The following is a 26,821-nucleotide window of genomic DNA, read 5'->3' on the forward strand; positions in this document are numbered from 1 at the left end:
TGTGACACAAATGTCATTTTAATCGGAAGCAGATCAGTCAGGCTGCATTCTAGTTCAATCAATCAGAAAAAATCAATTATATTAGGAAACCAATTAGAAACATCCTTAGTAGAAAATAATCCTCTCATGCGAATTCTGTGTTCACACTACATTCATAGTTGTTACAGATGACATATTCACAAGCATGAAAACAAACGTGGATGATACATCTTTTTTTTTCCAAAAACAAATGATAGGAAAAAGGGGATGCGTGCTGGCACACAAAATTCCCATCATGCATTTGTGTTTTCTATTCACAGGGGTGGTCATCATGTCTGCGTGCAACGCATGCATGTCTGTCATCTTGACGTGGCCATTTGTGCTTGAGCAGAGATTGCTGTGTGGTTGACGCTATACGCCATGAAGCGGGTGATGAAGCCCTCGGTTTCTTTTTCGGTACAGATTGCAACTTGACATAACTGAGTTTTCAAAGGCATAGATGGCAAACGCATGAAGACTACGTCACAGCACGCGCTCCTCAAAGATTGAACATTGAGTGTGGTTCGAGTAATGAGTTTCCCAAACTAAGGATTGGTACCGCCGGGGAAGCTTTTTGAGCACCCAGTTGTCACAGTTATGTCATGGTAAGAAAGGATTGTAATTTTTTTTATGTCAGACTAGCCCTATTTATTGTCTATATTTATTCTCACTTTAAATTTTGGTAATAAGGCATTTTAATGTGCATGTGACATTTTTTTTTCATTGTTAAAAAATCTGTTATAATGTTCAAAACTGGTATGTGTGTGTCCCGCTTAAGTTTTTGGCGGGCGGGGGGGAATCAAGCATCTAATTTGAGTCTTGAGCTAAAAAAATGAAATAGATAAAAGTTTGGGAAACCCCGTTACAGATAATGGCCTAAAGATGTTTCTCTTGGAGATACAGTGAATACCATTCATCGTGATTGTATTGCGGTAGAAACATGTGATAGGCCAGCAGTGTTTGGTCACAGTCAATGACATCATGACATCAATCGGACCACACACAAGACGCTGTGGACTACGGCGGTGGATGTCAGCCTTTTCTTTTTTTTTTTTTTGCAGTGGACATAAATTAGCTCATAAAATGCTTGGCGGCGACTCTGATGGCTTGTCTTTCAAATAAAAATGGATTAAGAGCTCCGGTTGGTGCAAAGTGGATCCTTCTCAAGGCAAATAGTTGTCTAAGGACACAAACACATTTCATCTTCAACAGGTCCACACAAAAACAGACCAAAAGTGAGAGGAAATGATGGGGACTGCATTTTATATTGCGCTTGGTTCTTGCTTGGATTGGCGGCGCATTCGTATTGCTCACAATCTCAGGTCTTTTTGCGCAGCGACAACCTTGACCTGCTCCATATTTGACTCAATGCACGGTGGCCATGTTCGTATGGCGGACTAAAGGTGATGGGTTGGCGGGGGAGGGGGTGGGGGGTCTGCTAGCCCTTTTTGGAAGTGCAGTGGTACCTTGACGTACGAATTGAAATCATGCCGCGATCAGCGCTCAACTCAAAACACTCATCTCAAATCATTCTCGCCCATTGAAATGAACAGAAACAACATGAATCCATTCCAACACCCAAAATATTTTTACATCTTCTTTTATATAAGAAAAATAATAATGTATTGTATAAAAAACACAATTCTCGTCACCAATTGGTTGTCGCAACATGAGGTGTAAGAGTTGAAATTTCCAAAGTTGAGCAAATGTGCTGGCCCCCATTCGTATCACCTCAAACGTGTCAATCATGCTGTCATTGACTTCATATGCAATTGAATTGGTTGGGTTTTTTTTCTAGTTTTCCGAAAACATTCCAATATGATTTAAGCCACTATGCTAACAAGCTAACGATATGAAACAAGTACACCGCTCGGCGGCACACACATACCTAACTCAGGTTTTTCACTGATTTCACATTTAAATTCAACGGGCACCATCTGCTTCCAATTCATTTTGGCAAAATACTAAATAAATTGAAAAAACTCCCAAAACAACAACAACAAAATAAACAAGTGACAGCTCGTAAATTGGGTGACCTGTTCGTCAAGGTACCACCGTTTAGTTTCTGTGCTCCACGCTTGTGTATTATAATCACACAATGGACTGCAACATGGCTTTGAGTCAAATCCCAGATGAAACTTAACGATACACGCATCATGCTCACGCTGGGCAAATGTTGGAGGCAGCCATTTTACTGGGAGGAGGTGAGCGGTTGCTGTGGTTACAGCAGGTGAATCACAGTGTTGATAGGGAGGGGTCAACATGCAGGACGTTAAAGACTGACGGACGCTGACCTCAGGTCAGTAGGGTTCTCGTCAAAAATATAAACAGGGATGTCCAAATTCTGGCTGCAACTGTCATTTTTTTTCAAGAAAAATGAAACATGATGGGGAGATTGAATTTTTGGTTGCTTGTAGACAAATTTCTCAACTGTCTGACTGCATGAAGCAATTTTGAGCTTTACAAGCGTTTTCGATTCTCCCTTTGGGAGGCTTGCATGGGGGCTGCGTTCACCAGCCACTCGTAAATTTGCAACGTGTTTGGTATGGAAAGTCATTAGCACATTTACTCAATGAGCATTATTCGATGAACTTTTTTTTTTTTAACACTACTTTCTAATTTTGGCCGGCGAGTACCCAATTAAACCTAGCTAGTAAGCATGCGTCATGCACTAGTAGCCTCCTGGATGCTAGGCGCACCGAAATCTCCAAGCTGTGCTTTTAAGATGGACCTGACGTTTTCTTCTTGCTAGCCGTTGTTTGGACACCCCTGTTAACTGAACGAAGCTTCTCTCAGACTCGCGGCCCGAGATCCGGTTCACACACAAGACGGGCAGGCGGTGGAAGAACAACGCGCAAACACACAGACAGACGTAGCATAGCGTAGCGACGCTCTCCTTGAATATGCAGGGAGGCAAAAGTGCAAAAGTGGTCATCCTCCGACTCTTCATGTGTCTTGTCATGATTTTCACATCTAAGTGTTGACTGTAGAAAAAAAGTGCGACGTTAGTATCACGAGTGTGGCTAACCTGAAGCTAAGAGTCAAAAATGTGTCCAAAGGAAAGATGAATTTGTAGAAAGATATTCTGCCCTCAATGTTGCAAAAAAAAAAAAAATGTCGGCAAAGGTATTTACAGCGGCGCGTTTGCAGGCGTGTGTGCTTGTGTACCGCACGTGGTTGGGGGCCCCGTCCCCCCTGCCCCCCTCAGCTGCGGCCCTCCTCGGCTGAGCGCTGGTCCGACTTGAGCTTGACGAACTCTTTGGCCACGTCGTCGTTGTTGCGCTGCGACAGGATGCGCAGCACCGTCAGGCCCGTCTCGTCCATGTGGACGCGGCGCCCCAGCGGCAGCCAGCAGGTGACGTTGGCCTTGTTGGCAATGTCCTTCACCTGCAGCACGCCCATGCCCACCGTGCGGTCCTCGCGGGCAAAGCAGTAGTCCTTCACGCACACTTGCAGCTCGTAGCTCTCGGGACCCACCTCGGTGCCCAGTGAGCTGAAAACGAGACGCGACACTGCTGAAATCCATAACCTCCCTTTTTTCCCCTTTTGTTACAGCAACTTTTTTTTTTTACGATTAACTATTTATTTTAAAATAAACCCGAGCCATGGTTTAACGACATTACCCGCGCAGCTAGGCAGGGGTGTCGCAAAGCCGAACGCAAGTGGAAAAATGACAAATTGCATGTCTCTTATCAAATTTGGAAAGACTGCTGGCGTAACTACCAGCTCACAGTAAAAGAGGCCAAAAGAGAATATCTGTCGGACCTTATTCAAGCTAACCGTCACAACCCACGCGCACTATTTAAAACGATAGATTCTGTACTCAAACCCCCTCTGCCTACTTGCTTGGATTCTTCACCCGAGATGTGCAACAGATTCCTTCAGTTTTTCATTGATAAGGTCTCTACAGCTAGGACTCCGGTCTCAAATACCGCATCTGACCCCTCTGTCCATGTTCCATGTTCAGCTGTGCTAAATTCTTTTGAAACTGTGTCCTTGGCGCTTTTGGAGGATGTAGTTCGCCAGACGAAGCCATCTGGCTCCCCTTGCGACTCTCTTCCCCCGCACTTCTTTCAGGAGGTTCTCCCGAGTGTTGGCGCATCAGTCTTGGATATCATCAACAGCAGCCTCTCTTCTGGTGTAGTTCCCCAACAGTTTAAACATGCTGTGGTCCAACCCTTGATCAAGAAACCTGGTCTTGATCCAGATGTGCTGTCAAGTTTCAGGCCCATTTCCAAACTGCCTTTCATTTCCAAAATTCTGGAAAAAGTGGTGCACATGCAGTTGAAATTTTTCTTGGATGAACATAACATCTCGGAGGTCTTCCAGTCAGGTTTCAAGACGATGCATAGCACGGAGTCAGCCCTGTTACGCGTTTCTAATGACATCCTCCTGGCAAATGACTCTGGAGACCACGTGTGTCTAGTTTTATTGGACTTAACTGCAGCATTTGATACAGTGGATCACAGTATTCTGCTGTCTCGTTTGCAGCACTTGGTGGGCATTGGCGGCAGTGCTCTTGAGTGGTTTGGGTCCTATTTAGCTGACAGAACCTTCTGTGTCAGCCTTGGCTGCTCTGAGTCACGCACTGCTCCCCTGTCATGTGGTGTTCCACAGGGCTCAATTCTGGGGCCTCTGCTGTTCTCGCTGTATCTGCTCCCATTGGGTTCCATCTTAAGGAAACATGGTATTCCCTTCCACTGCTATGCAGATGACTGCCAGATCTATGTCCCACTGAGCAAGAAAGACGCCTTCTCATTAAGGCCACTCCTATCCTGTCTGGAAGAAATCAAAACCTGGATGGCACACAATTTCTTGAGATTCAATGAAAAGAAGACAGAGGTGATATTGTTTGGTCCCAGTGGCCCTTGTACATTCCATCCTGTAGACTTGGGCCCCCTGTCTCCTTATCTTAAGTCAACAGTCTCAAACTTGGGCCTTAAACTGGACAGTGATTTCAAACTCGATCGGCAAATTGGTGCCTTTGTTACATCCAGCTTCTTTCACCTTAGACAGCTGGCCAAAATAAAACCTCTCCTCTCACATGAACACTTTGAGACAGTAATTCATGCCTTTGTCACATCCCGGCTCGATTACTGCAATGCCCTTTACTTTGGAGTCAGCCAGTCCTCCATTAAGCGCCTTCAGCTGGTCCAGAATGCCACTGCTCGCCTCTTGACTGGTACTCGTAAGAGGGAGCACATAACTCCTACTCTGGCATCCCTTCACAGGCTCCCCATTCATTTTTGAGTTATTTTCAAGATCCTCTTATTTGTTTTCAAATCTCTGAATAATCTCGCGCCACCTTACCTCTCTGAGCTCATCCGCCCCTACACACCTGCCCGGCGCCTCAGGTCTGTGGACCAGACCTTATTAGAAGTACCAAGAACTAAACTGAGGCTCAGAGGGGATCGAGCCTTTTCTGTTGCTGGTCCCTCTCTCTGGAATGACCTCCCACTGAACATTCGGCAAGCCTCCTCGCTGCCCATCTTCAAAACTCACTTGTATTCTTTGGCATTCGACTCAGCATGACTTAGATTTGTTCTTGGTTTTACTGTTTGGTGCTTTCTACCGCCTTTATTACCGATTTGTCGTACTGTTTATTGTGCATGTTAAATTGTTCCATGTACAGCACTTTGTATGCAGCGATGGCTGTTTGAAAGTGCTCTATAAATACTGTTGACTTGACTTGACTTAAAATCATTGTTTCTGTGAATATTGGAATATTTTAGGAAAAAAAAGTTTTATGATATTTGTTGAAAAAATTGTAGAGATGATGGCTCTGATTCCTTTTAGCCTCTTTTGTCATCAAATTCGTCATTCAGTATACCATAAAAATTCCAAATCCTTTCTGAAAAGTTGTGTTATTCTGCAGATGTCCTAAAATGGTGCCAAAGCACTACTTTTTTAACAGAAAGGACGATGACCTGACTAAATGAAGCTCCTTCCCTCATGTCTACATAGTTCCTTGTCACTGAGATGCCACAAGATGGCGCCAAATTGCTTTTTTGTATTCGCAATTTTGCCCAAAGAGAAAATCAAGACTATGCAACGGAAGCATGTAGAGGATTGAATCAAATCAATAAAAGAACGGGCCCATCTTAAAATGTTTTTGCTGCATCAGCGCATTGCCATCAAGCTGATACTCACTACTGGAAGCTCTCATTGAATTTGGGGGACCAGCTGTTGTTCTTCGATTTGGTTGCAAACTTCCTTTTCTTGTCACTAAGGTGAGGCCCGATGATGTAGACCTCCACGAAAGGCCGAAAACCCTGCGCCCTCCATTTCAAGTCGTTAGCGGCCACCACTGGAAAAAGAACTTCAGTTACAGCGGCGGGGGGGGCCACAATTGAGGAAGAAATGCCAACATTGAGACCGGCTGCTATTTGCTTTACCTTTGATGCTGATCTTGTGCTCGCCATTAGGCTGAGGTAGAATGTCCACGTGCATGACCACCTCACCAACTGCGTCCACCCCCGATGCTGCAAACGCAATCAGATTTCCATTTTAGCAGTGTGGACAGTTGTCAATGATGAGACCAAAAAAAAAAAAAAAAAGGCAGTAGCACATACGTTTCTCTGGAGGTGTGTCTTCATTTGCCGTGTAGCGGATCCCTTTGCCTCCGTGGACTGAAAGGACACAGTTGAAGATGTTTGTTATACTGGCAAGAAGCGATTTAGTCTTTCATGCACCCTGTGACCCGATAACATGAGAAGCTGTCCACTGTGGTAACCGAAAGGCTTAAAATGTTCATTGATGTCAAATTCGACGTGTGAGTTGAGTGTGTTTGACATCTGTCATACCCTGAGCATGCTGGGAGAGAACAAACTTTCTGATGAGTTTGTCCGTGGCCTGTGTGTACAGAGACAAGGCGTAACGCAGAGACGCAAGGTCTGGACTCTTCTCCAAGAAGGTTTTCTTCAGGCCTACGCCGCCGGCGTGGAAGTATTGCTGCGCGAATAAAAACAGCTTTCGTCACAAAGATGTAGCTCAAGCCGTGAGCACACGATGAACATTTTAGCTTTGGAATCGTGAGTCGGTGGTAAAAAAAAAAGGCTGGACCTTAATGGTGTCTAGTGCCAGTTCGATGACCGCACACTGTTTGGGAGTCAAAGCTTTGGCCTCCTCTCGGCCCATGTGCTCCTGCAAAAGGACGAGTGTTTACAGCGCGCCCGCTGTTGACTGGCTCATTCTACGTTCTGGATGTCGCCTTTGTTACCTTGAGCTTGGACAGGTGGCCTAATTCCTTAGCAGCGTTGAAGATCATCTGAGTCCCCTGAGGAGAAAAAAGGCAGACGAATGAGAGGCAAAGTCACACTTATGAAAGATTTTTTTTTCTTTTTTGTTCCTCAAATAATTCGTCACAGGGCTCATCGTATTTGACTTTGAAAGTTCAGCAGCTGAGAAGTCAAGAGAGATGAATCGCCCACCGTTTGGTCGGTCAGCGTAGGAAGCACAATGGTTTTCTCCATGGTATTCATGACGAGTTTCCACAGCTCCTTCAACACTCTCTTCAAAACGGTCTTCTCGCAGATTTTTGCAAACAACGAAAGGCTGCGGCGCAAAAAGAACTTCAGGTTAAGATCGCGCCGTCACGAAAAATACTCTTGGACGCTCCGGCCCGACTCACTTGCTGTCCAGAAAGTCCATGATGGGCTGCAGAACATTGTCTGCTTCCTGAACTACGCTGCCATTTGCCGGCACGGTCTGACCTTTGACCTGGGCCAAGATGTCCCCCATCTGTCTGACGTTGTCCTCGATTTGGGGCTGGAAACTACAACAAAGCACAGATTGATGGCAACTCTTGGGGCTTGGCTAGCAGTGAATGCTCTATATCGATAAAGCTGTATTGTATTGTATTCACTTCAGCGTTGCTCCATCTAGTGGATGCATAACGCAACCACAGCCACTTTTGTAGCTTCCATTCTATGCGCCTTATAATGCGGTGCACCTTATATATGAAAACGGTTTTAAAATAGGCCATTCATTGAAGCTGCGCCTTATACTCCGAAGCGCCTTAGTGCGGAAAATACAGTACTTGGACTTCCTAACGTCTCACCACTGACAATCAAATGAGACGGGGGCGGGGCACACCCACCTGACAGCAAAGATGTGGCTGAGGCCGTCCATGACGCTGTTGAGTTTATTCTGCAGTTCTTTCAGGAAGTCACTTGCCTCCACATTGAGCTAGAAAAATTCAAATGGGGGAGGAATAAATAGACTCCATGCGGATCAGAAGATCGTCTGAATCGGGCTGCTACTCACATCTTTTCCTCCCATTGCCTCAAACATTTTTTCCAGCTGAACTCGGAGCTGCTGGATATTGTTGATGATGATACATGGCTGCAGATACAAAAAAAATAAAATAAAGAAGGAAAAACAAATCCATATACGTTTATGATTCACTCTTCATCTGCATGCTGCCAATGTTTGACTGCAAATCAGTCCGTTCTAGCCCTTGTGAAGAAAAAAAAAAAGGTCAGCGAGGCAAGAAAAGCTGGAGATTGCACTACTCAAATCCTCCTCCGAGGCTCTGGTCTCTCTGGGAGTGCCACCCGCTTTTGCTCAGCTTATACAACACTCAGCTAATTAAACAGAATTAATTCAGTTTGAAACACCGCAAACTGGCCGTGTCAATTACACTCACAACAGGCGGCATTTGTGCTGGAAATTCCACATTGCCGCAACTCTAATTGACATCATCGGTAATAAACTAGGATTTAGTGTAAAGCTCTTGTATTGGACCTCCGTCGATCGGTGGTCGTCAAAACTACCGTCGAACAAAAACTTCATGCCCAAGTTTGATCCGAGCATCGTCGACCTGCGTGGAAGAAAGAAAAGGATCGCAATAGACCGTGTCTGTGGGATGAATGCTGACGGTTGAGAGAAACGCTAGTTGGATGCTTTCTTTGGCAACATGAACCGTTTATTCTTTCAATAAAGAGGTTATTGATCCACCGCCGTCTGTCTCCATTTCAGCGTGTAAGCGGACGCTACGGTCTGTCCGTCTTTTCACTGTCACAGGAGGGCGTTTGGTGAATTTGCTGACGGCTGACGAGTCATGCCCAGTTGTGCTTTTGGTCCGATTTGAGGCGAGACTTGCAGATTTTGCTCGTGGCATATTTTTGTTCATTTTCAGGAAAAGTTCTTGCCGCACGCTGTGCCGCCTCGTGCGCTAAATGTCATCACGGAGTAATGCGGTCGGTCGAAGCATCGATCCGACTGAGTGTTTGTCTTGACACTCACCACCTTCTCCTTCTTGACATGATTTGGAAATTCCTTCGCGATGATGTCGGCGTAAGACAGCAGAACATTGCCAATGGTCTAAGCAAGAGAAACAGAGTAAAAAAAAAAGAAAAAAAAGAAAATAGGACCACGTTATAGAAGATGTCTGCAGATAGCATGAGGAGGTGAAGGTCACCTTGGCGAATCTCTTCATGTAGTTGCCAACAATCTGGGGGTCGGGACACTCCAGTTTGCGGATGATTTCGAAGCTCTGATTGAGCTGAGAGAACACGTCCACCACCGAGCAGGAGAACAAAGCGTGTTCCGAAGTGACCTGGAACTGCACGACAAGAGGAAAAAGAGCAAGCGCTTAACAGGAGGAGGTCCGAGCCCCAATTAACCCTTTCGGGGGGAGCGATCACTCCAGTGGACAGCTTCTCATGTTATCAGATTACAGGTTGTTATTTTTGGCGCATGAAAAGGGTTAAACAGCCCCTTAAGCGAGCTTTTCTCTTTTTCAGGCTCCATTCGCTTCAATGATGCAAGCGGCCTCCACGGAAGAGATTGGAATGTGCGGTAGAAGGGTTTCTTTTGCCATTCGCCTCATTATTGATGGCCGCGGGGTCTTCAGCCTGAGCACCCTGTGTGCTGAGTCGGCTGCGAATGACCTGAATTGCCACGAGACGTGCATGAATACGTTATCGGGGGGGTCAAATCTGAATAGCTTTCACATTTTACTGCTGACGATTGAAAGTTTTCCGGGACAGTTTTTTTGCAGATATTTATAGAGCACTAACATATTCTTAGGATGTTTCTAAAATTAAGCGCATAGTCTTGTGTGTTGGGTTATCGGCGCTTCAGAGCATTTTGCAGAGATCAAATAATGAAAGACTCAAAGTGCTTACGCCGTCTTTTTTGTCCCTCTCCAGAGCACCGTGGAGAAAATCTCTGGATACTTCCTCGTTTTCATCCAACCACATGATGACAAATGGCTCAAACCATCTGCAGTGGAAATATAACCGGAGGTGGGGGTGTGGGGAGGGGAAACATGATTTGTTGCCGCACGCTACTTAAAGTAAGTCCTTGGCTAAAAAGTACTCACGCCGGATATTCGGGTACATGTTTCTGGAAGGTGGGCAATTCCTTGCAGTACTCATTATAAAGCCACTTCACCTTGAAGTGCAAGTTCATATAATCGGCACTTTTACACAGACGGTGCTTCTCATGTTCTAAATACAGAAAGAGAGAAAGATGGAGGGGGGGCAGGGGGGGAGATTTCTTAGAAAATGCTCCCAAACGGGCACAAGTGTCCCATCCTTCCCATCCTGCTGTTCACGTCATTCAAGCGGCGCTGACCTTCCATGGCGTATTTCATGTCTTGAGCAAACATATTCCACATGACCTCAGCACTGATCTTGCCCACGTTTAATTCCTGTGGAAACCTAGAAGAGGAAACAGGCCGCTCAAACTAAATCCATCAATGAATAGAAAATAGCTACGATACTATATGTACGATACATACTTACAGTTTTCTGAGCCACAAACAAAATGTCAACACATGAAACAGACTCACTGATTAAGGCAAGGCGTGTAGGAATTTTTATCCTCCTCTATAATGGACACAATGAGCGTGATGAGTTTGGACCAGAAGTCCAGGTTCTTGACACTCGGACCCTGCTCATCTGGAGGGACCGCCTTTGACTGGGGACGGGAAGGGCCACACCTTCGCGTTAGTAAGCAGCAGCCCATTTGTATTCTTCACAAAGTGTTTTTTTTTTAAAGGTTTTAACATGTCGGAAGGTTAAAAATCCTTTGAGTGTGAATTAAATGCAGATGTGCAAACTTACGGGATCCGTCTGATATTCCCTATTGTAGAGGTCGTGACAGTTGTTGAAGATGTATTCATAGGTGGAATTGAGGCAGGCTTTCACACAGTCCTTCACAACCTGACTGGCTCGGGGGGGACTTTGTAGTTCCTGGACCTAAAATGAGGAGCTCAGTTGTGAAATGGCACAAAATGTGCTGATAGCCAGTCTAAGCGAAGCAACTAGTACACACGTTTCAAAACAATAATGCGTTAATTCATTTCAACAACATGTTTGCTTCTCTCTCCGATAGTTTCCATTTGGATAGGCTAATGTAAGCCGGTTCTCAGGATGGCCCTCGGGCTTCTTGACAGAAGGGCCTGGAAACTTGCATGCATGTGGGGGTTTTTTTTTCAAGCATAAGGTAAGTCCCAATGAAACGGAACGCTTTCCTTTATAATGCAATTCATTCTTACCTTCATCCTGAAGAATGTGATGCTGGTAAGCAGGTCCACGGTAGACTTGAGGTCTTGAAGTCTTTCAGGACTGCTGGCAGGAAAATTATTCTGAAAGTGTAATCGGAAGCACCCAGGTTGAAAACGGAAAGACGTGTTTCTTGAGTGCCTTTTTTAACATCGTATTTCTAGCATCAACAAAACACTTTAAGACCTCAATCACTGCACGGGGGGTCATCTCAATTCATTAAAACATCCTGGAAAACTCAATTCACGTCAATAGTTCAATTCCAAAAGAGGAAGTCTTGATTATATATATTTACTACACACCAAGTGAAATATTTGATGACTCCTTCAATAGCTCTGATGCTTATAGCTCACGAAAACCACAATACAGTAGCTTAAGAAATTTGAATATTACTTAGGAAACACAATTATTTTCAATGTAGAAATTAGGTACGAATCGGCATTCTGGAAAATACTTAGCTACGCGTTAAATGAATCTATATAACATAGAGACTTTTTAAATTTAACTACCGAAATACATGATTTCTTTTCTATAATATGGCATGATGTCATTCAAATGATTTGAGATGCATCTATGTTGAAGAATGAAGCTGCCCAACACTTGTGACACACAAGTAAAAAAACGATGTCGACAGAATTCAGTACCCGGTACATGGAGAGGTCAATCCTCAGGGAGTTGTGCAGCTGATCCAGTAACTTGACAAACCTCTCCTTCTAAAAATATAAATGACAAAGAAAGACACTAAGACGAATGACACTAAGAAAAACAACAAGGCTGATAGATCTGTTAGTACCATTTAATGTCACCAAGCCAGATCAGATGATGGCGAATGTTTGTCAAAGAGGGCTGGGCTACATTTTATTTGTCTTTGCACTCACCCAGAGGGACTTTTTATGCGCATATCCCAAGAACTGGGAGTTCCAGCAGGAAAGAATTGAGCTGATTTTTTATTTTTTATTTTTAAACATAGACAACATTTAGAAAATTGTGTCAGGAACTTACGCCGAAGTTGGATGCAGCAAATCTATCGGAAGCAGAAACATTGTTGGAGGACTGGGTAGTGTGAGCATAGTAAGCGTTGATGTTGGCAAGCAAAGTGCTCATCACAGCGGGCACTCCGGGGCACATGTATTTAGATGACAAGCAGGCAAAGTGGCTGTTGAATGGAAAGGAGGGGGTGGGGGGGGGCATTTAGCAAATAAATTGTGCATGTTTCTGCAAAAAAATAAATTGATCAGCACTGACGTCATAGCCTGGTAGATGGACTCCACACCATAACGCATGGCAAACTCATCTACTATCTCCTGAGCAGTCTCCTCAAAATACACCTTCCAGGCATCGTCTCCTTTGGCATCGGGAATCTTTACTACGCCGCCATTCTGGTCCTCTGTGGTGTACTGGAAGAGATGCTAAACAGAGACAAAATACAAGGGGTTTCTTATAGCTCGGATACATTTTGGAAGGGACGACTATTTCTATTATCAGTGCAATCAAGTACTGAACTTAAAATACAAAACTAGATGCAGTTAATATTGTAATTTAAATAGACATACAATATATTTCTGCCCTTGAGTTTCCCTAAAAACAAATGAGCATTTTAGTATCCCACCAGCTGATTTACAGCAATCTTGAAAGAAAGTTCAAGTGAATGACTAAATAGATTTTTGTGACTGTAGTGATTATTGTGAACCATATTTAACCAACTTACGGGGTACATAGAAAGACAGATAGATCATCCAATGGGGACATTTAGATTGTATTATTTATGTTTTTGTGTGAAATATTAAACACCTTTGTAGTTTGATTTGTCATATATTAAAATGCAAACGTAACATTTCCTCCCTCCCGCACAATGAGCCTGACCTCATGAAGACAGGTGTACTGGACATGATAAGGAGCCACTGTCTCCTCTCCTTTAATCTCCACGCTGATGTGCATGCGGATGGCTCCCGACACAGCAGATTTATCGGTCCTCTTGTCTGTCAGATGCGAGTAAGATACAGTATACGGCACATCTTTTGTTAGTTGGCTTTTCCATCTCCAACTGACAAAATGTGACAGTCCGGTTCATGTTTTCTTATCTGTAACGTGTTGAACAAACATTACTGCCCCCCCCCACCCCCCCTCTCACAACCTTTTGGTTGAACACGGGAACTCACCAAGGTTATACCAAACATCCATCTCCCCACTCAGCGTGCGGACTTCAATGATGGTTTGACCGAGGAAATCATCGCTTTCCCGTTTGAACCTCTGTTTCACGCGAGACTTGATGTCATCATCCTCATCCCACACTCGAACCTTGATGCGATCCGAAGAGTTGTGGCACTCGCTGAGTGAGTCACGGTTAATGTTAGCAAACAAATACAGAGATGCGAATATGGCAACATTCAAAATTGCGTTACTCACAAGTGGAAGTTCTCTTCCCACACTGGGTTTAGGTTGCCATAAATAGTCTTGGTTCTTTTTTTGGTCTTTCCCACCTGGACAGTCACATATGGATCACTGGAACCAGTTTTGTCTTTAGCCTGGAGTCCCTGTGCACATACCACTATGGGAAAGGGTAGCGGAGACAACGGGTATTTTACACAGTCAGGTGAGCTCTATCAAACTGGAGACCAATATAAACGCGCTCTCTCTCACCAGTGATGCTGATCTTTGCCGACCATTTGGATGTGCCGTCAAGCACGCTCTGCTTGATCTGTTTCATCTGGGTAGCGTGTGTTGATTTGTCAAGGCCAAAGACTTCCTGGATTTGCTCAAAGATCTCCGGTTTGTTCCGCTCTCTGATCTTCATGCGGTCCTTTAGGACCATGATGATATTCTGGGTTCGGTCTTCTGCTCCATGCTTGGAACTTTTCTCAGCAGCCCCTTTCACAGACAGGTGTAGGAAGCGAGTGGGAGCAAAATATAGGATTAAAAAAAAAAAAATAAAAAAAGAACATTTGCAACGTTACTTATGAGCTAAACTAGTTGTTGATGGAACGAATATGTGAATGCAGTTTTGTGAACGTGCATATGAGCGAGGAGCCAACAACTTACTCTGCAGACAGTCGGCATTCAGCAGATCTTGGCACTTGTCGTGACATTTGACGCCGCACTCGGAGCAGCGCATGCCTTGTCTGGCGATGCCCCACAGCAAGCCTTCACATTCGTAGCAGTAGGTGGGGGTGGTGGCTGTCCACACTTCAAAGTTGTGCGGCGTCGTGGAGGAGATGGGGTAGATGAGAGCCTGCAGCGTTTTCTTATAAACGTGACTTTTCTGCAAAAGATGTGGAGAAGAATTTGAAGAAGGGCACGCAGGTCACCGAAGCAGGAGACAAACGAGCACGTGGAGAAAAACACACCAACTCTTCGTTGCCGAGCGTTGTTGAGGCCATTGCAGACGTGATTCCAGCCTTACGCGAGTTCTGCACCAGCGACTGAAAATATTTTAAAAGGCGGCGGGATTAATTCAGGAGGACCAGCGTGTGGAATTTAAAAATAGATATTGGATAGAAACGTACTTACCATCGCCTGATGTAATAAAGCAATGGTGATGTGAAGAAAAACAAAAAACATTGAGAGAAAAGTCATTTAGAGCACTATTAAGTGTTTCAAGTGTTCATGTGGACATTCCTTCTGCCTTATCATTGTTCCCTATTACAAGAACTGCTCGACGTTAATTGATTAAGATGCATGTGTGCTCACAAACCGGTAAATGCAGCCCACATAGAAAACACAAAGAACTCATCTGAGTTTAGTTGTCCTGGACTGACCTCCAATTGAGAATCCAATATTTCTTCAATTAACGTGTGTGCGTGTGCGTGTGCGTGTGCAAGAGAGACTTGACGTACCAGATCCCTGACAAGAGGAATGGCTTTTCTCTTCCGAAGGTCCGGCATGCTGTCAATACTATAGAGTGCACCTCCCATTCTGCATACAAAAGGGAAGACCTATCATCACATTTTCCACAAGAAGTGCGGTGCAACAGTGGAGACAACCCGAAGGTCCTTGGGAAAAAAAATATATATATATATATATATATATATATATATGATTCTCGCTCCACTCTTCCATTTGGTTCAATTCAGCCCAGTATACTTTTTTTCTCTTCAAGTAGATTGTATCAGAAGTAATCACCAACAGTGTAGCCAATGTCGCACTGACTTACCAAACATCTACTGGATCAACAGAATTGACAACATACCTATTCTTGTTTTCTTATTAAATGCTAGCTAAGTAAGCTCACTTCGACTCATCGGTTATTTTTGCTAAAAGCCCAAATCAGCCTGAAGCAAAAAAAGTGCAAGAAAAGTGTTTTGCTTTTTTTTTAAGCTGCTGGTACAGTCGTAGTATTTGCTTGATGGTGTGCATACTGTATACCTGAATGCATCTTGATCTTAAAAGTGTCATTCACACCAATACACAGATTTGTGTTCACTTTCATGTGCGGAATGCTGAGTTAGACACTTACCCTCCTTTACCAAACCATAGCGAGCTGGAGGTTTCTCCTCGTGCCTGACAAAGAAAACATTTTATGAAAGAGGTTTTGAGTCGGGTGGTGTGTGTGTTTGGGGGGGGGGGGGGGGGGGGTACAATTCAATGTTACACTAGCTAATCTTCTTAGTTTTACATGCACAACAATATAGCAACGGACCTGCATTTAGAAAAGGTTAAAAATTCCATTGATGAAGGGCACACTTAATGCTTTTTACTTGGGAAAAAAAAAATCGAAAAGGTTCAGTGAGCGAACGCTTGACTAACTCTAAGAGCTCTCCAAAGACATGACAGAACATATGCAGACCTTCCAAAGAACTGACTTTTGATTGTGACTATTAGACCGATACAGAATCGGCGAAATTCTTTTCAAGCCGCCGTCAGCTTGGACCTACCTTTCTGCATGCTCCAATGATGGCCAAGAAAAGCGCACGCGAGTGTCGCGATGGCAATGACATGAAACTGGAACAAAAACAAAAAGTGGGCCCACACATAAACAAAAACAAAAGGAAAGACAGAGGAAGGGAGGCCAAGTGTGGGAAAAACAGCGACATACGTACATCAACAGAAACATTGAAGCAAGTGATTAATACGGTGCACAACTCAATTCAAAAACAATGAATAGCAAATAAAAATAAATAAACGTGAACAATGCAGGTGCAAACTGATAAAGCAAACCAAATATTTAGCAGCTACATCAGGCAGCCAAGGAGCATCCTGGTGCTCCATCCTGAACGAAAAGTTTATTGTCTGCCACGTCACCAATTTCGTATTTTAAGAAAACTAAAATATCTTATTTCTAGTGTATGCGAAACACATTCTCCATGCTTTCCAACCTCTAGCTCGCAAACACTTTCAAAATAGAACCGCAGGACCTTATGTACTGTTTTTTTTTTTTGCATATAAATAAATAATGTACTTCACATCCATATTTCAAAAACTAGGCCGACAGCTTTAGAGTCTTGAGAACGTAATATTTTTTTAATCGAAGAGATGGAGATCAATCGGACGTGCGCACATGGCCTGGGCCGAGCAAGCCCCGCAGAGTTGTGCACTTACCTCCCGAAGCTGGTCCAAAACCTTGTTGTAGAGTCGAAGCCAGTTCTCTTTGGCTCGGAGCGCTGGATCCACGGGCTCTTTGGGCTCCTCTATGACTGGAGGGCTGACATAGACAATTTTCATATCAATACGTTGTTGACCTTGCGATAACTGAGATGAAGAGGGCGTGTCCGAAAAGTCACGACTTCTTTTTCGACCAACAAAGTAAACTATTTTGTTTCAAGTATCATTCATACAGATGAGAGGCAATTAGCTTTGGAACCCCCAAAAAACAAATAAAAAATGCTGCCTGACAAGAAATTTTTCTGTCCTCAACTGCAGTTCAGCTCCAGTTTTAGACGCGTTATGGCCATCGCACGGCTTGCCACGAGTAGTTCACGCTACCGATGGCAAGTTTGTCGCTTCACGCAAAATATTGATGTTCAACAACCTTAATTTGGGACGGGTAAAGCCTTCGCAGTCGCCCAAGCACCTGCGGTCGGAGTTTGGCGTGTTCATGAATCGCAGGCCTTCCGCTCTGTGGTCTGTCTTGGTGTCTCCTACCTCTCAGGCGTCATCTGTTTTTCCTCGGGGGTTGGTGGCCTGCTTGTTTCAACGCGCTCCTTCCGCTCGATGCCGAGATTCTCCTCCGGAGGGTCAGGGGACACCTTGGCCTCCTCCAGTAGATTTTCCTCCTCCAACCGAGGCTCTTCTTTCATTTGCGAACCCTCATCCTCGGGGGCGGGTAATTGTACAGCGGCAGAACCGTTAAGTAAAGACGCGGGCCGAGTGGGATTCGCAATCTGTTGGGAGGAAGGGCTCATGACGGTGGAGGGGGGCTGAGTCGCAGCTAAGGTGGCCGGGTGTGACGGTGGAAGATGGTTTGCGGCTGCGGACTGATGTTGTTCAGCTGGCGGCGGGGGTTGCGACTGGGCAGGTTGGGCGTTGGGGACAGAAGACAGGAAAGTGGAGGCTAAGCCCGTGACTGCGGCTGTCAGGGGTTTGGCCATTGAGAAGAAGGAGGCGGCGGACGGAGCTGCGTGTGCCTGCGTTTGGGGGGGCGGCGGCTGCTTAGGCGCCGGGGAGGTTTGATGACCAGGAGGGAGGTGTGCTGTTGGAGCCACACCAGCAGGAGGACCCTGGCCGGACGCTTGAGTCGCAGGTTGTGCGGGGGGCTGTTTTTCATGGACTGAAGGTTGTTTCTCCAGTGGAGGTCTCGAGCTCGGTACGTCAAGAGCCGGCGGGGCGCTGGATGTTGGGGTGGGTGTGAATGGAGGTTCCAAATCCTCACTGAGGTTTTCATCCAAATTGTATAAATCGTCATCGTCGTACATCAAGTCTTCGTCCTCATAAAGGCCTTCCTCCTCCACCTCATATAATCCTCCATCTTCTTCCTCATACAGAGCTGCCTCCTCACCCCCGTCTTTGCTGTAGCCGCCTTCATCGCTGTATGCGCCTTGAGTCTCCTCGGGGTCCCAGTCTGGGGAACCTTTACTGTAGCTCACCGAGGAGTGGCACGAGTGGTAGGAGTCGTTCTCATCATACGCATCCCTCTCGCCGTATTCCCCGCCGTAGTCCTCTTCACTCAGCTGACTGCTGCACCGACTCAACTCTGCAGACGATGCGTAGCTTCCAGCGGGACTGGAAGAAGAAAACAAAAGAAGAGAGGGAAGAATGCACTCGGGTGTAGACCGCAGGCAGAGAAATAGACCGGAACAGCGAACTGAAAGATGACAAAACAAAAACGAAATACAGGAAGTGTATTTTCACCGCAATGAATGTCAAGGCCAAGGTGGGGCTAAGGATAAGTGAACGAGGGGGTTTAGGTGGGGTGAGAAAGAGAGATAGAGAGTGAAGACAGAAAGGGAGGAGTGAACACTGATGCCAAGAAGCAGAGGAGGAATGAAGAAGGATGTGCCAGGGTTGGCCTGTCCAATACACTCACACAAGCAGCTCATCCTTTTGGGGCGGTATTGACCACGAGATTGCATTTTGAATTATTCATCGAGAGAGGTGGAGGAGGGCTGCGCAGTTTCACCCGCAGCCGGCGCAGGTTTATGTCAATAAGCGGTGAGAAATGGAACAGTGGAGGTAAACAACGCCGAAAGACAACTCACATCGAGTCTGCTCGGCACATTGCGGATGGCGGAAATTCTTTGACTGTTTTCCGTTGGAGAAGTGAAGTTCGGATTTGTTGTGTCCATCACTCTTCCGTGTTCCGCCATATCAGGCCATTTTTGTGAACCGTGGGCTTGCGAAGCCTTCGAGACTCATTTTTGGGCGATATAACTCCGACACCAAAGCGGACACCCACCTAACAGGCCGCTGATGATGGTAGTCAAGGTCGTGGCTGTTGGTCAAGCGCGGGTATGAGACGCCTCTGGAGTCACGGTGCTGGTGGCTGAGTGGATACTGGTGGACGGACGCGTTGGGCTGGGATGTGCTGTAGTACGGGGGAGGGATGCTGTTGCTGGTTTCGCTGCGGTAGTCGCTGTCCCTGTCATCCACGGCGCTGTCGGGGTCATCATCTACGCAGACAAAAGACGCAAACAATGGCCATGATGAAAAATATGGAGCTGGACATGTGGTACAAGGAACGGAAAAGACAATTCAGTCGTGAACGCTTAAAAAAAAACTGGATTCATAGTTCAGTGTTGTGTTCGAAAAACTGATCTTGCAAGTTGCAAGTGTGCATACGTTTTTGTTTTTTTTCTCTCTGTGTCGTCTGTATTTGAGTCCTTTGACGTTTTCCTTTCCGGGATGTTAAATTTGAAAGAGGGCTTCGTGAAAAGCACGAAGGAATGAAGAAAGTCTTTATGTCTCTTTACAGTCTTTTAAAACATTTATCGACACGTCAAGTCTCCTTCAAATTCATGACTGTAGAAACTCGAATTTCAAGCAACATCGGGAGTGCGCGTGCAAAGCGCGAGTGTCAGGCAGCGCGTGCGGACTCACTTGGTTGATCTCCCCATAAACTCCAATTACCTGAAATGAAAAGACACAATTATGAATCACAAGGTGATGCAAAGACAAGCATTCCAGCTTCCTCTGGCAACAAATTTAGCGCCAACGCCGCAAGTCTTTCTCCCCGGCCGCCGAATGTTGACTCGGCGGATTCGGCAGACCGAGACGATGGTGAAAGTAGAGCAGCGTTCCTGCTGGAGCTTCCCCTCCAGACGCCCGATCCCACTATTGATCTCTTCCACTTCGCCATGTGTGGTTGCACATCATGCCCACTAACGCAATCTCATCACATGTCCGCGACTCGACCTTTCAATTCTCTGCTTTAGGAATGATTAATGACACAAACAACAACTAAAACTTACAGCACTGGGTGCTCGGAACCCGGAGTGGGCGCTCCTGTTCTTCTTGGTATGAGTACTGAGACAAATGATAGATAACACAGTTATAGTTTAGCGATGAATCATTGCAGCCTTGTTCTCCAAAGGCGAGAACCTGTGGTGAAATGTTGGAATGGTCGACACAGTGAATGCTTACATCTTGTTCCCGCATTGCATTGAGTTGTTCCAGTTTTTTGGCCCAGTACCTCGCCTCATCCTCTGGGATGTCTGAAAGGCAAAAAGCAAACTCAGGTGAGAGAAATCTCATCGACTGTATCTCACTTAAAAATAGCAGCTCTGGTTGATGTTTTTTTTTCCCTCACTCGTGCGCTCAAGCTAAAAACAAGCCATTCCTTTGAGCCGAACAAAAGCAACGGTGGAATTTCACTCGAAGCCTTGGCATCTATAAATAGGGCAGTTGCGCAGACGAAGGACTCGGATGTTCAATAGCACCTGGAGGAAGCGAAAACAGCAGGAAAGTAACACCGAATCAATGTGAAAAAGGAACACAGTGTAATCGATGAGAGGGAGAGGACACACACACACACATAAGCGACATTAAAAAGTAGGTCATGTTGATTAATTGGCGGAGGCATCACAATGCCTGATGATTGACAGAATCGTTTTGCACGAGGGCGCAGTATGTATTCAGCAAAGATCTTTTGGCTCCGCTTCTATCTTCCCCCCACATTTCCCATCCCACCAGAGGTTCCGCTTGGACACGAACCGCGTGTGAAAAGGCAGAACTCACCGAGGGGCAGCTCAAAACGCGCGTCGAGCAGCATCAGGTGAAGCGTGGGATCTTTGGTGCCGCAGATCTCATTATCAGTCATGATGACCTGAGAGTCCAATGTGAGCCACTCACCCGGGCCTTCCTGTGTGCACAACGAAAGAGCTGGATAGGGGGGGATGAGCATTCAAAAATAAAAAATAAAAAATGGCCTCCACAAATCATCCGCGAGCATATCAAGACTGATCATCAAGAATATTTTGTTTGAGTTGAGGGTCGCTGGTGGCCAACCTCATTTGACTGTCTGATGCTGTGGAGGGGAATCCACACGGTGCCAACCATCGTGTCCCAGATTAAGCCTTTGTTCCACACCTCGACAGTTAGACCCAGGTCCAAGCGGTTGATTTCACTGAAATGAGAAACAGAGAAAGTGGGCGGGGGGGATGTGAACACACAGGCGGACATATGTTGCCTCACACAAAAATAGAAGTGTGGCTAACGTGGCGTAAAGCATTCATGTTCGCCATCAGAAATGAGGAAGAGGGTGATGAAGGAAGGCAGGAAGGAGCTTGACGCCGTCGGTGGCGAAGGCGATGCCATTGCATGCTTGGCGGGAGATCGGTGGGACTTTAATTAAGACATAGGTCACTTTAAGGCACTTTGAAGGACAGGCGAGCGTCTCTCTCTCTCTCTCTCTCTCTCTCTCTCTCTGCTACCCAAACATTACATAAGAGAACTTCAGCGATGTCAAACCCCAGAACAACGTTGAACGCCTCCAAGCATTCTAGTAACGCTAATGCACGGGACTCTGTGGTCAGCCAGTTTGCTGCAGCCCACATATTAAATGGTTCTCATCATCCATCACCCCCAGTGCCGTAATGTTAATATGACGCTAAACCGCACGTTGCGTAACGTTTGAGTGATTTCAATTATTCGGATGGTTATTGAGGTACAGGCTCTAACAAACCAATGTAACCCCTTCAGGGACAGCCGGTTACGACAGCGGACAGCTTCCCGTGTTATCAGGGTTACAGGGTGCACGAAAGGGTTCAAAGGATGCCGATCGTGCACGGAAAGCACAAGCAGAGGATGTGGGGGGCGGAGCAGATGAAGATGAAAAAGCTGCGTTGTCGAATTCACTGATGTGTTCGAGCAGCGGGAGCCCAGAGACATTGAGCGGATGTGAGGAGAAAACAGGAAGGAGTCAAGTGAAGACAGACAGAGAAGGACTCACAACATGAAGTCCTGCTCCCAGCTGGGCAGGTTGCCCCGGACAGCGATGGTTGTGCTCTTCACATTTTGGACTTTCAGAGTCACATAGGTGTTGAACTTCTCTACCAGAAAGAGAAGAAAACCTTGTTGAATTATTGTCATTTTATGACCTTTAGACATAAAACAGATTGTAGTGGTTTGTCGAACACTCCCTACAATTCCGCCATATTTTGGAGCAGCCAAACTCTGCGTGCAGTCGACCTGATGACTTACCTTGGGGTCCATCCAGCTTGGCTGTCTTCACTGTGGAACCACACAGAGGGGGACAGTATCACAAACAAGAACACCATCTGCTTTCATTTGCAAAAATAAAGAAAGAAATATATAAAAACACACGCAACTTCTGTTCTGGGATTTAAAACGACAATATAAGATACCGGAGTACCATACAGAATACCAAATACTCTTATTGCACGTTTTAGGCAGCTCAGCGTTTCTTTGGCTGAGCTGTTTGGAGAGAAGAGAAACAGCAACGATGCAAATCTGCTGCTTTCTTGTGCACACATCCGAGCATAAACATGGGCAGCCATACTTGTTGACACCTCGTCAACGTGACATGGCAGGCGACCATGTCGTGCGTGGAAAGGAAGTCATGTTACAAAAAGCAAAAAGCCTGAGGGATAAATCCAGCCTTTATGATGAAACATTTCTTTTTTTTTTGTCAAACACACCGGTTTATAGTGACGGTCTACACCACAGTGCCGTTTTACCAGCTTTGACGAAGAGGCGGGCATACATTTTTAATGCTGCGTTCCAGTGCACTCTTGTTCTATCGACCTTCCCCTGATGAAACTACGCACGGAAGCTAGTCCCCCACCATCACCCCCTCCCTCATACATTCCCTTGTTTCACCGTCTTCATTGTTTATGTCTTGTGACCTGTTGTAACTGTCATATGCTTGTGCAGGAGTTTTTTGCCTTACTCAAATTATCCTCAAATGAGGGTAGTTCGAGCGTGGGGTTTTTTTTCTCCCCCTCTCCCTCCCTTGTTTCTTTCTGACTTTCGGGTTGAGTGAACGCTGGCGCGTTTTGGCTGCCGCTGCTCAACCCGTATTGTTTTGTGTTTTTTGTTATTGTAAAGTGTCCTTGGGTGTCTTGAAAGGCGCTTATAAATAAAATCTATTATTATTATTATTATTATACCATCTCCACGTCACTCTCGCTGTGAGTTCCATAATAACAGTATGTAGCAGCTCTTAAAATGAACGAGGGAGTTTAGGTGCCCCCACCCCTGCCACATTTTTTGTTTGCTTGGCTTTGGAAGTGTTCCTGTATTTGATATCAAAACAGACGCATCAACGCATTGGGAGGAGGATCAATATGAAGTGAAATTGGATTTCTGACTGGGAAAGGCTGAACCTTAATTAGGGCTGGCGATCATAAATCTCCATGACAGGGTGGGTTGTCACAAGAAAGGTCCGCAAGACTCCATGATACCATTTTTTTTGTCACACACGCAAGCAGCGAGCACAAGGGCCAACATGTGCATTGTACATGCCTTGAACTCAAACGCTTGCCTGTGCGGGGTTGTACCATATCGATCAATTTATTGGAAGCAGGTTATGAATAGGTAGCCTTGGTTCAGAAAAATGGGGTCAAAGCTATGACAATACAATGCTGCTGAAATGCCTTTTTTTGCGATTAAAAAAAAGAAAGAAAATGAGCCACTTTAAATGGTGCTGACTGCCATTTTACACGAGTTTGAATATGATTGCATAATTCTGAACACAGCCACATCCGGGTTGTAAGCAGGTGTGCACACTTGTGCAACCACATTATAAAACAAACAATCTGTCCGCGTGGCTGCTTTCTGCATCGTCGACAGATACGATGCATGAAGAAAGGCGGCCTCTTGAAGAAGCGCAAGTACTTTGGAGGCTAGAAATAGCTCCAGTCAGGTAAGCATGAATGATGGAAAAGGAACAAAAGCGAGGCACTCTGCCAAGTCTCGTAGTCTACGGCTCTGACAGCAGTCGCAGCCGGCCTTTATGAATGGATCACTCGGAGGGCTTTAACGACACTCGGGACTGACTCAGTGCAGGGACAGTCATTGGGCGGTCCTGGTAGAATGAGATGAGGTGGGCTGGCATGAACAATGACGCATAAGAGGTGACTTTGAAGCCCCTTTACCTATCCTTGCCACCCTATTTGGCCACCATTAAATATACGACTAAGGCCACGAGCTCTGACACACGACAGTGATTACTCACATTTAGAGCAGGGAGACCTGTAGGTCGGCCGACAATGAATAGGAAACGTTTGCGGTGATTCACCGAGCCCCTCCATTCATTTTCTAGACAGCTCATCGTATTCAGGGGGGGGGGGGGGGGCAGGGAGGTGGAGTTTGTCCGTTCTGATGTTGGGTGAAAGGCAGATGACACACTGGAATGGCTGCCAGTTTATCGCCGGTAGGGCTGAACAATTCAGTGAATTCAAAATGACGTTGCAATGTAGTTGAATGCAATTGTCAAATTTCAATGGCTGAAATTTACAAAGTAGAAAAACAACCCCTGTCTTGAACATAAGGCCATAAACCCCCTCAGAGGTTGACGTATATCGAAAAGTACGTTTACAAATCGTACATTCGCACCCCTCCAAATTGACACATTCTTGCACATTTGTGGAATCTGAATAAAGCAGCAAAATCCACGCATTTCTGTCCATCTCCGGGGGCGGCCATTTTGCCACTTGGTGTCGACTGAAAATGACATCACAGTTGCTCAGGTAACGACCAATCACAGCTTACCTGTTTTCTGGGTTTGGTCAGATGACGTTTCCAAGCTGAGCCCTGCCCTGAACTATTTTGTTGAATGTTCTTTGGCCAAATTCAGTGAAAAGTACTTTCATATCGAGCATGCTGGTGCTGCCTATCATCCTTTTATTGAAAAAATAAACCCAAGAACCTCTTTGTAAAGAAAGTGAAGTAATGAATACCCCCCCCCCCACCACCACCACCACCACCACCACCACCACCACCACCACCACCAATATCAGTCAAGCTTCAGTAGAAAGAAAGTTCTATTGGTTGCCCACAAAGCATACTGAAACAGTTGTGGTGTTGATGCCTTGCTCACGGGCTCATCCAGTGCGACACGTCATTAAAGCATTGACTTAACACTTCAGTTAAGTGGGAGGAGATGACGCATCGCCGGAGAGGGGGAAACGTTGAGAAGTGACGCGCACTTCCCTCCACCCGGCGAGTATTCCCTCACGACTACAGCCGAGCAGCAGAAGGAGGGAGGCGGCAGCGGCAACAACGCGGCAACGGCAGGGGCTTTTCCACGTCCTGCTCATCGGTCTGCACACGCCAGTGAATGAGTGGAAGACGCGCACGCACACACATTGTAGACAACCTCAACAGCTGCGCTATTTGCTCAAGCAGGAAAAGACAGTCCAATATACGTTGGCCCAGCTAACCACAATTTTCGGCACTTTGATGACACACACACACGGTGACGACCGGTTTCGCCTCTCACGTTGCCCCCACACCAATCAGCTCTCGTGGGCTAAGGAAAAGGTGCGAGTGACACTTAGAGAGAACGCGTTCGGTGGCCATTTGAAGAGATGCTGCCATAAAAGCAAGAGTTTTCAATCAACGGAGGAGCCATCAGACAGTTTGGTGCAGTACCAAACAAATGAATTAAAAAGTCAGATGCCAAATAAGCTGCTCATATCCGTCTTACCTCCCACACATAGTAGGGACATCTCCGTCGCGTGGCGTGAGGGATCCGTGATTTGCAGTCTCGCTCCCTCCGTCTGACTGCTAAAAGCCAAATTTGAGGAAGATAAACGAGGTGTTCTCTCACACGGGCTCGTCGGTCGCTAAGCGCGGCTGTCGTCTTCTGCTCGGCACAGGGCTGAAACCCTGTGTCCACTTTGGCAGCTCCCCTGCATTGCCTCAGCTCGCCGCTCCTCCCGCCCGCACAGCCATCTTGTTTCAGCAGGACAGCTCCCCTCGCCGCTGTGACGTCAGTAGAATGAGGAGCAGGAAGAGGGGAGGTGAAAGGAGGACGGCAACGTGGTGGGACTGCAATCGTGCTTCCACAAAGCGAACTGATCCAAACCACGATGTGGGTCAGATATTGTCAAAGGTCAAGAATCAGTGGCTGGCCTTCACTGGGGACTTACGTCGCAATAAAACCAGAAAAACAATTGACCGCTCAGGTGGTTCTCAAACTTTTCCCTCACCTCAAAACTAATTTAAATCGCCATCATGATTCAGGAAAACATTAAAATACAGTAGTATAGTAGGCCTAAGTGTTCATCCCCATTTTTTTTTTCAAAAACTGTCAAAGGTGATCAGGCAAATAGTTTAGGGTTTAATGTATCCCACTAGGCTAGATCCACTTCTGCACAGGACATTGACCTAATTCCATCTCCACATACAGAACCAAAACAAGAGGAAACTGACCATTTTTAAAACCATACCCAGAG

At 45.9% G+C, this 26,821-nt stretch overlaps 1 protein-coding gene across 1 annotated transcript; it reads right to left on the reverse strand.

The window, feature by feature from the left end:
- LOC147195235 (protein unc-13 homolog A) lies at positions 1–26,337 on the reverse strand. Its single transcript, XM_086129037.1, has 42 exons — positions 26,071–26,337; positions 22,602–22,631; positions 22,351–22,450; positions 21,408–21,525; positions 21,138–21,261; positions 20,544–20,614; positions 20,372–20,426; positions 20,001–20,030; positions 19,360–19,573; positions 17,610–18,686; positions 17,067–17,169; positions 15,985–16,028; positions 15,365–15,443; positions 15,039–15,044; positions 14,876–14,950; positions 14,571–14,790; positions 14,172–14,399; positions 13,938–14,079; positions 13,691–13,860; positions 13,395–13,510; positions 12,777–12,940; positions 12,534–12,687; positions 12,176–12,244; positions 11,525–11,614; positions 11,091–11,225; positions 10,817–10,944; positions 10,600–10,685; positions 10,346–10,472; positions 10,149–10,245; positions 9,440–9,583; positions 9,265–9,342; positions 8,284–8,361; positions 8,117–8,205; positions 7,649–7,792; positions 7,449–7,572; positions 7,238–7,294; positions 7,081–7,161; positions 6,822–6,969; positions 6,591–6,647; positions 6,414–6,500; positions 6,169–6,325; positions 1–3,511 (listed from the first exon to the last, which is right to left on the reverse strand). Exons 1-42 carry the CDS (start codon positions 26,090–26,092, stop codon positions 3,223–3,225), a joined length of 5,607 nt encoding a protein of 1,868 aa, XP_085985163.1. The 5' UTR covers positions 26,093–26,337; the 3' UTR covers positions 1–3,222.
- Between the last annotated feature and the right edge of the window lie 484 nt (positions 26,338–26,821).

Source organism: Hippocampus guttulatus, chromosome 14 (assembly GCF_054856545.1).
Source record: "Hippocampus guttulatus isolate MCC_2025c chromosome 14, RoL_Hgut_1.0, whole genome shotgun sequence".
NCBI classification, from domain to species: Eukaryota; Metazoa; Chordata; class Actinopteri; order Syngnathiformes; family Syngnathidae; genus Hippocampus; species Hippocampus guttulatus.